At 34.4% G+C, this 15,848-nt stretch overlaps 4 protein-coding genes across 4 annotated transcripts in view; 1 reads left to right on the forward strand and 3 right to left on the reverse strand.

Annotated features, from left to right (window-relative positions):
- LOC104758140 (bifunctional D-cysteine desulfhydrase/1-aminocyclopropane-1-carboxylate deaminase, mitochondrial) lies at positions 2,216–4,538 on the reverse strand. Its single transcript, XM_010480961.2, is given in 11 exon segments — positions 2,216–2,570; positions 2,702–2,799; positions 2,963–3,076; positions 3,158–3,215; positions 3,303–3,395; positions 3,529–3,620; positions 3,715–3,825; positions 3,912–4,106; positions 4,196–4,261; positions 4,349–4,465; positions 4,467–4,538. Coding segments are annotated over 11 exon segments (1,221 nt in total). The 3' UTR covers positions 2,216–2,365.
- Positions 4,831–6,209, reverse strand: LOC104758141 (putative F-box protein At1g67390). Its single transcript, XM_010480962.1, has 3 exons — positions 5,652–6,209; positions 5,392–5,556; positions 4,831–5,274 (listed from the first exon to the last, which is right to left on the reverse strand). The coding sequence occupies exons 1-3, from the start codon at positions 6,207–6,209 to the stop codon at positions 4,963–4,965; spliced, it is 1,035 nt and encodes a 344-aa protein (XP_010479264.1). The 3' UTR covers positions 4,831–4,962.
- Positions 9,181–10,141, forward strand: LOC104758143 (heme-binding protein 2-like). Its single transcript, XM_010480963.1, has 2 exons — positions 9,181–9,482; positions 9,673–10,141. The coding sequence occupies exons 1-2, from the start codon at positions 9,217–9,219 to the stop codon at positions 10,067–10,069; spliced, it is 663 nt and encodes a 220-aa protein (XP_010479265.1). The 5' UTR covers positions 9,181–9,216; the 3' UTR covers positions 10,070–10,141.
- Positions 13,503–15,848, reverse strand: part of LOC104758144 (putative 3,4-dihydroxy-2-butanone kinase) — a 7,834-nt gene continuing 5,488 nt past the window's right edge. The window contains exons 10-19 of the mRNA XM_010480964.2: positions 15,505–15,635; positions 15,338–15,430; positions 15,106–15,167; positions 14,839–14,982; positions 14,708–14,751; positions 14,520–14,603; positions 14,359–14,432; positions 14,160–14,272; positions 13,974–14,069; positions 13,503–13,852 (exon numbers count right to left, since the gene is read on the reverse strand). Of these exons, the coding sequence (XP_010479266.1) occupies positions 13,727–13,852; positions 13,974–14,069; positions 14,160–14,272; positions 14,359–14,432; positions 14,520–14,603; positions 14,708–14,751; positions 14,839–14,982; positions 15,106–15,167; positions 15,338–15,430; positions 15,505–15,635 (967 nt within the window). The 3' untranslated portion in view covers positions 13,503–13,726. The remainder of the gene's footprint in view (positions 13,853–13,973; positions 14,070–14,159; positions 14,273–14,358; positions 14,433–14,519; positions 14,604–14,707; positions 14,752–14,838; positions 14,983–15,105; positions 15,168–15,337; positions 15,431–15,504; positions 15,636–15,848) is intronic.

Here is a 15,848-nt window from a genome sequence, read left to right on the forward strand (position 1 = left end):
TTTTTTTTTTTTTTTTTGGTTCAATTTGAACAAAGACTATCTATACCAATGGTTTCCTTTCTAAGCCATTAACCATTGGTTATATACTATACGATAGTATGGTGAAAAAAAAACATTGTAAATGCTTGGTTTGATTGATAACCATACTAAAAGTGATATTTTCTTTTTATTATTATTTCGACACTAAATAGTATTTTATATCATTTATCGTTTATTTAACCAGCTAAAAAAATTGTACAATTTTGTTAGTTATTTGATATTGAATTTCCAATAATTCTAGTTCTACATTTCAGGTCCCCTTATATCTATGGCACACTCACAAGAAAAGAAAAAAAAAAAAAAAAGATAATTTGTTTTTCTGCGTTATATCGCTTACCGTTTTTTTTATCCGTGTAATTAAAAAAAAACTAATTAACCTTTGTGTTATCAATAGTGTTCACTAGATTCTTAGGCATCGGATTTTTTACAATTCTCAATTATGTTTTAGTGTCAGCCATCAAATCTAGTTTACATTTCTCTTCTAGTCTCATATATATGGCACATTGACACACACACACACAAGAAAAAACATTCGATTCTCTGCACATATCATTTTTCAACATCAAGTCAAATTACTTTGACCTCCGGTCAAAAAAAAAATTAATGGACAGCGAAATGACAACGTGTGGGACTCATCAGACTATGTTAAAAGGTCAATGGTGATTAATTTGAACAATGGGGGGTAAATATAAGATAAATGAGAATTGGTGGGGGCATATATAGGAATTTACATTAAATAACTCTCTTTCGTTTTCGCAGATATGTGTAATGCAAATGACCTCCGAGTGTTACCTTTTGAATAGGTTTGATAATTTTTTCTAATTTTTTCTAATTTTGGGAATGTGGTGGGAAGTAACCACGTGGTATGATTTGTTTGTTTAGTAAGTGTATTCAATTTTACTTTCTTTTCTTCCTTCTATCTAATTTGATTTGACGGCTCTTTGAGTTTTCACTGGTGGCTTTGTTCTTTACCTCAAATTGGTGTACTCAACAGAAAGCTACTTGATAGAGAACCATTTGAATTCTTATCATTTTTTTGGTAATTTGAGTTCTTTCATATACGGACGATACATCAGGTTGACACGACGATTGATATCAATGAAAATTGAATAATTACAAAAATGCTGGTGTTTCATATAAAACAATAATGATACTATGGACTATTTCGATAAATAGTTTAAAATATTTTCAACAAACATATTTCTTTTGTTTTCAGACAAAAGTTTCATTTATAGGACCCAATAAATATTATTATTGTAGTTTGGTATGAGTAGAAGACATCAAAGATACAGAGGAAACGATAAGATTGATGTGGATCAATGTTAGTACTTAGTACTACAGTACATATTTATTTGCATAGGTCTTACATGTGTTCATTGCGAGATCTTATGAATTTTACATCTTGTTGTACTCCTACCATATTTTAATTTTTATAAAGCATATTGCAAAAAAAAATTAATATGAGTTTCAAAATTTTACTTGGTAGTTTCGAATATTGCTGTTAAGCCTGTTATGAATGAAAGGAAAAAAAAAAAAAACATCAATGATTATAAATGTCAATTTCAGCCATGTGCATTGCTCTAGTGAATTTAACTTTTACTTTGGAGGACTGATATATCCAAATACGACCAGTAAGTAAAATGAATGATATAAATTTGATTGCTCAGACTCTTTTTTGGACCCTAAAGTGGTGGTTGCAACCATCTCTCAATAACTCGCAAATTTACACTTGGATTAGTACATACAAAGTACTTCAAGATGTCTGGATCTTTATAAGATCTGACTAACATCAAGAGCAAATGCAGTGGGGTTGGAACATGAACTAGACTCTTAGATCTGACCATTGGCTCTGGTCAAGTGGTTAGGAACTTCCTCTGTTTAAATCTCCTATAAAAAGCTATAGAAAGAGTGACCACACCTATTTATTTATCGTAATCTTCGAGCCATTTACTACATGAGAATAGAAAACAGAAATGAGTTTTTATTCACTGCNATAAAATCTGACTAACATCAAAAGCAAATGCAGTGGGGTTGGAACATGAACTAGAACCTTAGACCTGACCATTGGCTCTGGTCAAGTGGTTAGGATCTTCCTCTGTTTCAATTTCCTTTAAAAAGCTATAGAAAGAGTGGCCACACCAATTTATGTATCGTAATCTTCGAGCCATTTACTACATGAGAATAGAAAACCAATTTATTTATCGTAATCTTCGAGCCATTTACTACATGAGAATAGAAAACAGAAATTAGTTTTTATTCACTGCCAAATGCACAGTATAATCTGTCTCATCTTCATAGGAATATTACAAATCAGAATTCTGTTTTGCTAGAACATTTTTCCAACACCATCTTTTCTTGGTACGGATTCTGAAACATCCATCCGGCACCAATTACCCATCAGAGACGCCATTTGATCAACCTTATCATACAACCCAAGAAGCCCACCTGTGTGTATGAACAATATCTTCCTTCCCTCCCAGTTTTTGGGATTCTTGGTCATCTCATTTACCAAACCATACACAGCTTTCCCACTAGATAAACACCCGAAAACCCAAATGTTAATCTCACTTATATAATACGATGCTACTTTGAGAGATTCAAGGGCTAATGACGACCATAAACATTACTAGGAACAAGGAAAAACTAGAATAGACTAACATACCTGTAAACAGGATCAAGAATAACACCAGTTGAACTTGCTACTTCCTTTACAAACTTAAGCTCCTCTGATGTGTTCATGGCATATCCTTTTCCTTTGGCCTGCAAAAAGAACTTAAGAATCAAAAGCCGAACCTGTGTACTGTACTCAAAGAGAAAAAGCTTGTATAAAAACTTTCCACTTAGTGGTGTTTTGCTAAGGAGCCAAGAGAAATCACCAATGCGAAATAGACAACACATAAAACAGAGAAGCCATGACACTCACATTGTGGATGTTAACAATATCACGAGAGTTAACACCAGCGTGAAGTCCATCCAGAAGGCCTTGGACAAAGTCATAGAAGTAATCAGGATCATCGCAAACCGAGAAAGCATGAACCTGTACAATGAATGAAACTCAACTGATCAGCCATCTGTCAACTTCACTATGAGCGATGCTCCTAAAACTGAAAGGGTATACCTTGGCTTTCAGAGCTCCCAACCAAGACCCCAATGAAATACCAGCAATTGTACCACCACTAGCAATCCAAAAGAAAACTAAAATGAGAGTGAAGCAAACAAAAGTAACGGATAAGAAAAATTCACAGGGGAAGCAAAAGCAGAACCTGCCACATGCTACCACAATATCATCAAATTTCAGGCCATCAGGTCTACTTTTCAGCTGATCCTCAATTTCCCTTGCTGCTTCGATATAACCCCTGGACGATCAGTTCAAGGGAAATCAGCATTTAAAGAGAGCTCAATCTAAAACAAGTTCTTAAAGCTACACACATGCTACTGCACTTAGCTAGAATTAAATTAGTTATCTTTTGAGAGAACACACACTCTCACCAAGTTCCCAAAGAGTTTGATCCACCGACTGGAATAACATAAGGTTTTTTCCCTTCCTTTTCCAGTTTCTCTTTCAGAGCCTTAGTAAGAACCTATCATTACCATCACCAAGAACAAGTTTTTTGATCAGGCTAAGTCATTTTCATGATTCTTAGTAAGTAAAAACTTAATGCAATGGACTTTAACCTCACTCCCAATAGAAGAATACTCTTCCTTAGAAATAAGATGAACATTAGCTCCAACGAGACGCTCAACCAGTAAATTCCCAACCAAACCAGGATCATCATCAGCAAGAAGCTGCAAACACACACACATACACACACATAAACAAACAGAGATTATATCGGAATCGTAAGGTGAAAAAGAATCAGAAGCTAGAAGACCTTGGAAGTACGGAGAATAAGATGAGAAGTGAGATTAAGATAGTTAGATGCGGTGGCTGTAGCACGACAATGATTGCTCTGGATACCTCCGATGGTGATTACGGTATCGGCGTGTTGTTCAACAGCTTCAGCCATTAAGAATTCGAGTTTTCGGACTTTGTTTCCACTCAATTCCATGCCGGTGTAATCATCGCGCTACCAAATTTTTATTTAAAAACGGTAAGGTAAAAGGAAGAAGAAGAGCGTAGTAGTAGTAGGAGAAGAGATAGATAGATATGAGAAACCTTGATCCAGAGTTCAGTGCCGTTAGGAAGACCAGGAAGATTCCATCGATGGATCGGAGTAGGAAGCTGAAGAATAAGAAGATGATCAGTGAAAGTGATGGAAAATGAGAAATTGGAAAAAAAAACATAAGAGGAGGATGAAATTAAACGTACGTGAGCGAGGGAGAAGGTGTGGGAAGGAATCGGACGAAGATGAGAAGACCAAGAAGGAGGAGAGTAAGGTCTTTTAGTGAGAAATTCCGCCATTGATGGTACGGATGTTGCTGCAGACATTATTCCTTGATCTCACACTTGCAAGCTCGACCTTTACTCTTGAGACTGTCGACAAGAGTCCTCTCATCATCATCGCTTCTTGCTTCTTTTCTTCCTTTGACTCTCTCCATTGTTTCTCTTTTATGGGCCTTGGCCCATTTACTTTTTAGTTTTGAGTAGATTCGGGTCGGGTCGGGTCGGGTCGAATCGGGTGGGTTTGGATAGTCCGTTTCGGGAAGGTAAAGAAAAAACTCATTATCTCGAAATATCCCCGAAAACCAGAATTAAATACAACATTGTCTATACCTTAGGCATGATTTTGATGATAAAATCAATCCCAGATATTACAACATTAAACAAACACCAAAGACAAATAGCCCAAAAAAACAAAAATAAAATAAAATAAAACGAACATTAATAACTTGAAAGTTGATAACATATATATAATCTTCAAATAAAAAACATTAATAACTTGAAAGAGTTACTTTCTATAGATAGATTCAAACCAAATCTCATTAGAAACATTCAATACTAAGCTCTTTGTTATCTTTCGAAAGTTCCTTTAGTTTGGAAATTGCCAATTCTATATCTCTGTTTTTCTTTTTAGGAAACATTGTTGTCATGATCATCATCTTCTTCAGTACTGTCTTTTGCATCACCAAACCCGAAGCTAGTGCAAACTCTTCTTTATTTGAACCACTGAAATTGTATATCCATACAGTGTCCACACGAAAATCAGCGTTGGGAAACGGTTCTACTTTCTCCCAGAAATTATATTGTGCTCCACAGTTAGAAGAACTTCCTTCTTCCCCAAGAAGATTGTTATTCTATACATATAACAAATTTAAATATTGTATTTGATCATATAGTATAACAAAGCGATTAAAGAGAAAAATAACTATCAAAACATCCAATGAAAACTGAAGCATGCAATTGAGATATACCTTAAATGATATTTCAAGTTCTATCATTTTTTCAGTCCACATTCCTAACATTTTCCTTAGCACCTCGACTTCTTGCGGATTCTTCAAATCTACACTCACTGATAAAGATGCGGGTCTCGTTACATAGTTGACAGGACCTGTCACCAGCCAATTGTTTTTGTTCTCCTGAGATCCAAATTTACAATTAACAAGCATGCAAAATCAAATATTATTAATGTAATTTTTTTAATATATATATATCCAAGTGCAGTTTCTTGTACCTGAGTGAAAGTTGAGATATTGATGCTGGTATGAGGAAAGATTTGTCCTGCAACCCAATAATTTCTACGAAAAGGGAGTCTAGGAATTTCGAGAATGACGTTATCAATATCACATAAGATAAATTCTATGGAGAGCATATCAAGCTGAGCTGCACACACTTCAATGCCATCAATTTGGTTGCAAGACATGAATAAAATTCTCAAATTTTTGTGATCAATGATCTTCAGATGACCACTTGGATTGTTGAAAACGATTTGTAGGATAAGAACCTCGAGGGAGGAGCAAGAGGAGATGACTTTGTTGAATACACTAACCTCACCAAAGATGTGATTAAGTTCAAGGTGCTTGAGATTCTTACAACTATTAAAGGCGTGTGCATCCTTTAATATGTATTGATATAGCGAGACTGTTGTTAGGTGTGGATGGTAGAATGTATTTGGGGACAACTTGAGCACATTGGATTCAAGCGTTGGTAGAAGACGACCATTGAAATTTCCAAGGATAAGTTTTTTGGTTTTCTTTATACTAGTTAGTAATTGGATCCAAGAATCAAGCATCCCATCTTCCAATTGGTATGAGTAATGATATACTATGCAAGTATCTAAATGGGCATTATGATTATTTATAACCTGAAAATGCAAAAACGATTAAGAACTAAATAAGGACAAACAATTATTTAAAACAACAAGTCTATTAACATATGCACTAGATGTTGAATTCTCTATAGAAAAAGATTTAAGATTTGTTATCTAAAATATATGTATAACTCTCATAATTTTATTATCGTGGAAAACAAACTCATGTTTTTGGTAAATATTCTCATTAAGATGACTCTGTGATGAACATCAATTGTTAAATCCATTAGATTGATAGACATAAACAACGTAATTTTGTGTATGCATGTAATTATTCCATGTGGAAGAAGACATGATATCATGTTTTTCTATATTATTTTTCTCTACAATAACAATATAGCATTGTCATTATATACAGACACTCGGATCTATAGGTCATAAATTTTGTTTTAAATATCTTTCACCAAAAAAAAGTTTTAGATGTCACAATGTTTCGCGCGAAATACCGTTATATGTTATTTTAAAAAAATAATTTTGGCTGTTTAAAATTTTCAGTTATTTGGGCGCGAATTTTTTTCCGGTAATTAACTACCATCTTTAAATGTTATAAATTGTGTTATTAGGTTATTTGTTATATATTACATGATAGGTCTTATCTAGAATACTTTTCAGTGGATTATCCATAATTTATACATACAAATGTCTATGATTTCATATTCATATGTATAACATTGATTCTAATTAATTTCAAAAGGTTGTACATATTTGATTTTCATTTTTATCCATTTCTAAATAAAAAATGATTGGAAATTGAATGATATAATATTGAAAGAGATATTCAAAAAAACCTTGGTTATCAGTTTAGCAGCACGATCTAATAGCTCTGGAAGAACCATCCCATTGATGGTGATGATCTTTCGCATGTCGAAGCAAAGATTTGACATTTGGCCCCATGTATCCTCCCACCGTTTGGACAAAACACATGTCTTTATCGCTTCTTCTGTGGTCAATTCTGATAAGATCTTGAGCAACATATCGTCAGGAAGCTTACATATTCGATCAGCATGATCAGATGCATCGAAACCCATTCCTTTATTTGGTAATATAGATGATGTGTTTTGTGATAGAGACATGAATGAAGAAAAGAGATTGTTCTTGACTCATAAATTTAGAAAATAAAATTACAGTATATATAATGTTATTATTGCAAAGAGGCACAACATAAAATATTATTAGGCCATTCAAATTAATTAATTACTTCCCTTTTTTCAATTGGAGATTTTTTTTTGGTCTACTACATTGGCAATTCAAGTAAATTAATTACTTTAACTTTTTCTCCCTTTTTAAGTTTATTTTATTGCTATCACATACTATTTTTTATGTGATATGAGTATGTTTTAATTTATTTACAATATTATATAATCAATATATCTATATTATCAATATCACAGGATTAATGATGGTTGATTCGAAATAAAAATTGATATGCAAAATAATAAAATTATATTTTTGATCACAACTAATGTTATTCGGTTTTTTTTATTGTCCTTTTAAATTATTTTTTTAAAAAGTGAAGTTTAAAACACCCATAATTCACAAGAAATATAAGCATCTGGTCATTCACTAGAGCGGATGTGCATGCGTTTATAGTTTCCTTCAAAAATAGAGGTAATAATAATGTGGACTTTTATTAGTATCGATCGACCACCAAACTAATCTTACAAGTAAATAAGTTACTTGGTCATAGACTCGTATAGTTGTCTTAGGCCGAAGTCCAGAGAGTTACTTGCGTGGTCCACACAAAACAAGTTTGTTCGCAGTGGAAACTGAAACATCAACATTTGTGAGTTTACGTCCTAGGTCCAATTACCACCACAGACAACACAGTACCATTTTACGCAGAATTTTATAGATGTTCCCATCGTATTAATTAAATTGCTCCTCTTACAAGTCCAAAAAGAATCACTTCATCAGTTGATGAGTTCAACCTTTGTTAGCACTTTCAGAAAAAAAAAAATTAATCGTCCCCGTCTCAGCGGCTGCTCTCATCTCCTTCGACAAGTCAACAAAATCTAAACATTACTTGGCAAAGCTTAACTCTTCATGTGATTTTATGATCCTTAAAAATTCATCACAAACAAAGAAAGACTAAACTTTAGAAAAATCTACTTTTGTTTACAAAACAACTTCTATTAAAGGACCAGCATATATATTATATATATGAACAGACTCAAATTTAATATAAAATAAAAACATTACGTTTGGTCTGACTCAAAATAGAATCAATTCATCATTAATATCTTATATTGAGTTTACTATTTTATTATACAAAATTATATGCATTCAGTATAAGTCATCGATACATAGGGTGATTATGATTCCACCTTATTATATTTATAAAAGTCTAGGTGGCTAGTTCAATTAGTTATAGTGAACAATAATTTTTCCCGTTTTACCATTAGTTGAATTAGGTATAATGAAAAATAATCTTCTCTTAACAAAAAATTGATAATAATAATAATATTTTTCATTAGTTAGTTGAATATAGATCACTTCTTAATTACTATCTTTTCAAATAAAATTGTGCAATTTTACTCAGTCAATTAATTTTCTTCCTCTAAAAAAAGATAGAGGTCCTAATTAATATATTTTTTTTTGGAATTTAAATTTTGTTGAATAACTATAATACTGTATGTTACTAATAAGAAAGGAATTAATGAACCTTTTTTAGGCAAATTTCCGCTCTGATGGGTAAACATTTATCAAATTAAAGCATTTCATAACTTCCTTGCCATATCTGAATCCAAATTAGAGGTCAAACTTGTACTAAGTTTAACTAGTCAAATATATTAATAACTTGTACAATACTCTATTCTTATCATCTCATTGCCCAAAAATTCATCTATAAATACTCCATTTACACAAGACATTTCAATGAGAATCTAAACAAAACCAAAATATTCATTTTAAGTATTTCTATTCATCAATCATGGAAACCGGTTTCAACATCTTAAAGCTATCGTTTTGCCTCAGCCTATTCGTGGTTGGATCATATGCTGTTCAGGTTCCCGCACCATGGATTCCATCTAATGGGATGCGTCCGGGAACGTGTGACCACTACGAGTGTCCTACCACTAAATTGGTAGAGGCCGGATACGCCTATGAGATCTGCATGTATAACACTGCGGTATGGATCTCCACTAGTCCTATCTCCGCAACATCCATGACTCAAGCCACCAAAACTGGTTTCCAACGGTAACTTACATTTTCAATCTAATATACAATCTTTTTGTTATATAACTTAAATAAGTTACTCCACAATTAGAAAAGAAACAAGTCCAAAAACAAATAACCGAATAAGATTTTATTCTTATCATAAGTACCGAATGTAGTAATTTGTGTTAACAAGTGAAACCGAAACTGAGTTTGTTTTTTGGGGTTACAGATTATTTAGTTACATACAAGGAAAAAACAAGGATAAGGTGAAGATGAACATGACAGCACCGGTGATCACACAACAAGCAACGCCAGGACAATCAGTCTACACCGTCTCCTTCTACATCCCCAAAAAGAACCAACAGAACCCACCTCAGGCTGATGACCTCCACGTTCAGCCATGGAAACCAACCTACGTAGCCGTGAGACAGTTCGGTGGGTACGTGTCTGACGATGCAGCCAAGAAAGAAGCTGCGGCTTTGATAGATAGCCTCAAGGGCACTCAATGGGTTTTGCCTATCGAGAAGAGCAAAGGAAAGTCTCCAGCGTATTTGATCGCTGATTATAACCCGAGGTTCCAGACCACGGCAAGAGTCAATGAGATACTAATTCCGTTTACGATGTAAATGAGTAAAATATGTTACCACCTCACAGTCGGATTAGAGGAGGTGGTTTAGAACCGAGACTGTAACAACAACTTCTGGTTTAATTGGTTTTATAAATATTTGTTAATATCAATTTTAGTTAATTAAATGCATTGACATTTCTCATAAGTAATTTAATTTTATTTACTTAAACTTCGCTCAAGTTTTATTATTTATCCAAATTTGAGATTTGTAAATCAAGCATTTAAAAAAAAAAAATTAAAACTATACAATAAATACTCATTTTCAAAAGTTTCTATTTAAACCTTACGTTTTTGTTTCCATTAATGGGGCTGTTCGTTTGGTCGCCGCAAGTAGTTGTGGCTGCGGCAGACGCAAGTGTTGTTGTTCGTTTGATTATCACAACTACTTGCGGTATGACGCTGCGTTTGCCGCAGCTCACAGCGGTTGAAAAATTTGAACACCGGTTTAATACAGCGATTAACGACTAAATAGTTGCGGCATGTATGAAAAATGACAAAACTACCCTTGTTTTGTTTAAGGATTTACAAAACAACCTCTAACCCTAATAAGAAAACGACGAAGTTCAATTCTCTCTTCGTCATCTTCGTCGCCTTCGATTCTGATGACTATGGTAAGGTCTCATGCTTCTTCTTCTCTATTTTACTCTTGATAGCTTAGTATCGATCTCTCTTTGCGCAGGAAAGCTTAGTCTCAATCTTTCTTCTTGGCCAAGTCAGTACCTCTCTATCTCTCTCTGCTTTTTTGTTTCAATTGTTGTAGATACAGAACTAGGGTATTAACAAGCAGAACCAATAGAAATTGAATCTGGGTTTTGTTTAAGCTATATTTAGCACCATATTTTGGATAAGAGTTCAGCCAGTGTATTGTTATTAGAGGAGAAAGGGTATAAAGTCAAGTGAAAAAGGTTGATTATTTGATTTTAGTTTTCTTTGGTTACAGACCTCGGATTTTGGGTTTAAAACATGTTCTGAAAACTTGAGAGCAAGGTCTTGCCATTGATATAAAGATAGTCTTCTGGGTCCATTTGGTTTGATGGGAAATTGCTTCCAAACAGAGCCGGACCAATGTATTTGGAGGCCCCATACAAATGATACAGAATTATAGTTATAATTTTCATAGTCTAAAAATTATAGACTAAAAATAACATTTTTTAAGTATTTAGGGGCCTCATTGTAACCAAAAATTTTGCAAAAAATGTGGGGGCCCATTGCAATGTTTCATTTCAATGGGGTCAAGTCCGGCTCTGCTTCCAAAGTTGACTGTTCGCAGGGTTGTGTCATTTGGGTTATGTGTTGGGAATTTGGTCATAACTTTAAAACCGTGAGTCTAAATCAAGATCTGTTTTTTTCGGTGGCTTTGTATGTCTGTTGTGAATCTTTCCACCAAGTTTCATAATATTCTGGGTTGTTTTGGCACTCTGTTTGTCGTCTGCATCAAGACATACGAATTTAGTAGCTTTATGGCTTCATTGTCTCTGTTTAAGTAATTTGGAAAGTGAAAAAGTTTCTTGGTTAACACTTTTTGTTAAGCTTTTAATGATTTGTCAGGTATGTTGATATGGGAAGGTTGGAGATGCCAGATGATTGGTGGAAGCAATGGATAGAGGTACTTGTTTATGCTATATATGCTTGTTCTTTTGATTGGTCTCTTCTAGCTTTCTCCGGTTTTGAAAAAGCTTTCTTTTTGAATGTTTTGCATATGGTACTGAGAGGTTGTGGAGCTTTCTTAAGGTTGTATAAGCTTGTTTCAGTTTGCTACTTTGTTTTGTTGTTTGCTCAACTCTTATAGAAAAGAGTGATCAGTGTCTTACACTCCTTTGTTTATGCTATATAGGAATGACCTGCAGCTAGAAATTTCAAAAGCAAACTGGTTGCTAATATGAATATGTAGGAAGAAGAATTCCGAGCTGAAGGATGGAACTCTCAGACTAAAGAAGCTAGTTTAAATTCTACAGTGGATGGAGATGATAATGATGATGAAGCTGATTCTATTGACAAAGATATGTCAGTGCCAAGGGTAGAAACAGACTCATATACAAGGGTAGATATTAGGACTAGAAGGAACCTTGATGATCTGTAATATTTTTAATCTTTCCTGATTCTGGTAAATGGAAGAATGGTAGAACTTTTCATATAAGTTGCTTGAGAGCATGACAATAACACTAATGTTCTTTTTCTCTTACAACAGATGGGGTTTAATGCCAAAATTTAATTTCCATGAGTTGGTTATGTTTTAATGGTCCAATGTTTTTGTTTCTTATTTTTGTTTTAATTAAGTTCATGATTTATCACTAGCTAAATAAACATATTTTAAGGTTGTAAATATATTTAAATTATATTTTGTTCATGATTTATCACAAAACATATTGTTATAATTTTAAATTGAACTAAAAATTATTACTAGCTAAATAAACATATCTTATGGTTGTAAATATAATTAAATTATGTTTTGTTGATTCAAAATATAATTATACAATTTTATAAAAATAAAATAAGAATTAAATGAAAAACTGCCGCAGCGTCAACAAAACGAACACAAAACCAGCGGCTGCGGCTGCGGCTGCAGCAGCGGTAGCGGTGACGAAACGAACAACAACCTGCGGTACGTTTGCCGCTGCCGCTGCCGCTGCCGCCTGCGATAACAAAACGAACAGACCCAATGTCTCAATACAACATTTATATTAAGTTAACGTGAAAATTTAGAATTGACTGAACTAACTTGAACCATCAAACTAAAGTTAACCAAACAATATTAAACCAACACAAAATTCTACTTAATCTGATTGTACACCTTGTATTTTTTTAAAAAAATTGTTTTAGATAGACACTTGTATAAATTCTGGATTTTTTTATTTGTGTGAAGAATAATATAGAATTCCTTTAACCAAACTGATTAAAATAGATACTTTGAAAAATGAGTATAATGTCTATAATTTTAACTTTTTGAACAATAATATGATTTTACAAAACAATAGCTATTATTTGAACATTATAGAAAGTCTTTTTTTTTTTTTTAGTTTTGTTCAATGATAGTGTGTCTTGTATTAAAATTAAAATATTTTAACAATCGTATATTCTTGATACTTTGTATTAACTTAAAAAAAAAAAATTATGAAAACCACTTGAATCAAAATTTAATTTTTAAATATATTTATAAATGCTGACTTGGCTATAAAAGAGGATGACGTGTTATTACATTTGGCAAAATCAACAAGCCTATGAATCAATTGACTAATTGAGAACTAGCAAAGAGCCTTGCAATTTTTACAGGCTAAACGTGAAGAGCAGAAAAACAGAATCATCTAAACCCAAATACCGGATCTTGTAGACAAGCCGTAGTAAAAGAGCCTAACGAATCCTAATATCATCTGAACCAGCAAGCCTCTGATTAAACCACCATAAATGATTGCTAAGCCAAATCAAGCGTCTGATTAATAAAACTATTGATGTAATTATTTGCTCACTGTATGCAGAAAAAAATGTCATTCACTCAGTTTGTATACAAACAGGGGAAACATTTCACAAGTTTCCCTTAAATAGTTTTCTACATAAACGGGTCAGAACTCAGAAACAATATATACATAGACGACAAAACCAGAGGCAGAAATGAAATCAATAAAGCTCGATGAAACCTCTAACAGAGTAGTTCATCGGATCACAACCCCTGACTCTTCTCCTTCACAGCTCTTGTGGCGGCGCTGTACCATGCCGCTGCAGCCATTGCGCCTGGATCAGGAATTGATGCAAGAATCTCAGCTGATACATAGCTTGATCTTCCGGCCTGTCCACCAATCGAATAATCCGTCACATCAAATAAACTAAAAAACTTACATCCAACTCATAACTGTGAGCTCAGTGATTGCAGTATTGTAGCCAATTAACCGAGAGTCAATAAAGCTCACCTGTGCTTGCATATGAATGGTAGATTCAGCTCCTGAGGTTGCAGCTTCGGCAGACAGAACAAAAGCAGTAATAGGGTCCTCCCCAACACTCAGCTTCTGCTCACAGTCAAAGCAAAGCTTGTTACAACTTAACAAATATCAATCTCTGTTTTTTTTCTAAAAAAGGTAAGAGTTTTGACCAATCACCTCCTCAAGGATTTTTGAAGCTGGAATGAGTGCATCTAACATCGTTCTGTAACCGGCAGTTGCTCCACCATATTTACTGACAGCAGAGATTGCTGACTTGAGTGCATCAGACCCTGATTTCAAGAAGAACTCAGTACCATAGTAGGCGAACATGTGCCTTTTGGGATAGTTAACGACAATACCAGGAACGTTATCTTACAGTGTTTAGGAGTGGTTTCTGGCTGACCATTAGCTTTTAACTCCGCATATGCTGCCTTACAGAGGAGATTGTAACTGGTTTCATATGAGACAGTGTCATGTCTTTATCAGTTAATGCCAAATGCATGATCAATTATAGAGAAACTAAATTGTCAAATTTACATTATTCCACTAGTTCCCCCCATGACTCTTCTAATTGATGAACCAAGCTCACTCACTGTTTCGGCAGCATCATTGAGTGGATAACTATAGAAACGAGAAAGAGAGGGTATAAATTGCAAGTTAAAAATCAAACTAAACAGAGGAGAAGAAGAGGTAATATGGTATCACAGAGTAATGTGACGACTTACTAATTCTTCATGTCCTCCAGGATAGCAGTTGCGCCTCTGCACATCTATGAATGGTGATGCGTGCATAAGATTTAAGACATGCGTAAATGCAAAACTTTATGTTGTACAGACATTTGAAAAACAGGACTTACTGTTGATCCACAGTCCCCATCACCTACTTTCCCATCCCATTCGTTCAAACTATCCTTCAGTTTGATGACTACAGTTGCTGCTGCTTCAATAGCTGCCTCAAGAATTTGCCCTTGTTGACTAAGCTCTTGAGGTCGGCTTGGAGACTAAAAATAGCAAACCAAGTTAGCATGATCACCTGGCAAGTTCTCATGATACTTACAGGTTATCACATCTCATTGAACCCCTTCTAAGCTGACTAATTGCATTTTTTCAAACCTAGTGCTTACCTCTTGGCTTTTCGTTGCTTGGAAGGGCAGTGGAACGGGGATCTTTGCTGGTGGGCGGTTCCCTATAAAGAGAAAGATTTATCTGTCTTAAGCTCAGGAAAAATGTAAAATCCAATCTTAACACATAGGAAACGACAAAGACAGAACCACATAATGATACAGAATGAAGAATTTACAATCTAATACAAGTTCCAAAGGAACAAGAAAGACAATTTAACTACGTCTCACAGACCATCTGTGCCAACTGGCCAACTAGGAGCTTTGGTCGAAGCATCCAGACGCTCTAGAATTGACTGGTTTGCCTTCATAATTGATATCGAGAACCCTGAGAAAGGAGGGAGTGTGAGAGGAATAGCACAAAACCGGTAACTCTATATAGACACAACCAAAAACAGTCACCTGCCATATCAAGAGACGTCATAAATGATCCAGTATACACCCTATCAACGGCAAGCCCAAATTCCAATTGTAATTTTGGGACTGCTTTTCCAGCAGCAATCAAAAGTTCCATTAGAGGAGAACCACCTAAGCTGCAGAACAATAGGAAACTCAGATATAATTAAGCAAAACTCATTAGACCATATGTGGGTAACTGGGTATCATAGATATAACATTATTGCAATGGTGAAAATGAGAACTACACTGTTACAGGCTTATGCTTGCTTACCCATTAACCATCAGAACTACACTGTTACCACGTGTAATTGGAACATAATTAGTCTCCTGCAGTTAGAAAGAATGCT

The sequence above is a fragment of the Camelina sativa genome, chromosome 17 (assembly GCF_000633955.1).
Source record: "Camelina sativa cultivar DH55 chromosome 17, Cs, whole genome shotgun sequence".
NCBI classification, from domain to species: Eukaryota; Viridiplantae; Streptophyta; class Magnoliopsida; order Brassicales; family Brassicaceae; genus Camelina; species Camelina sativa.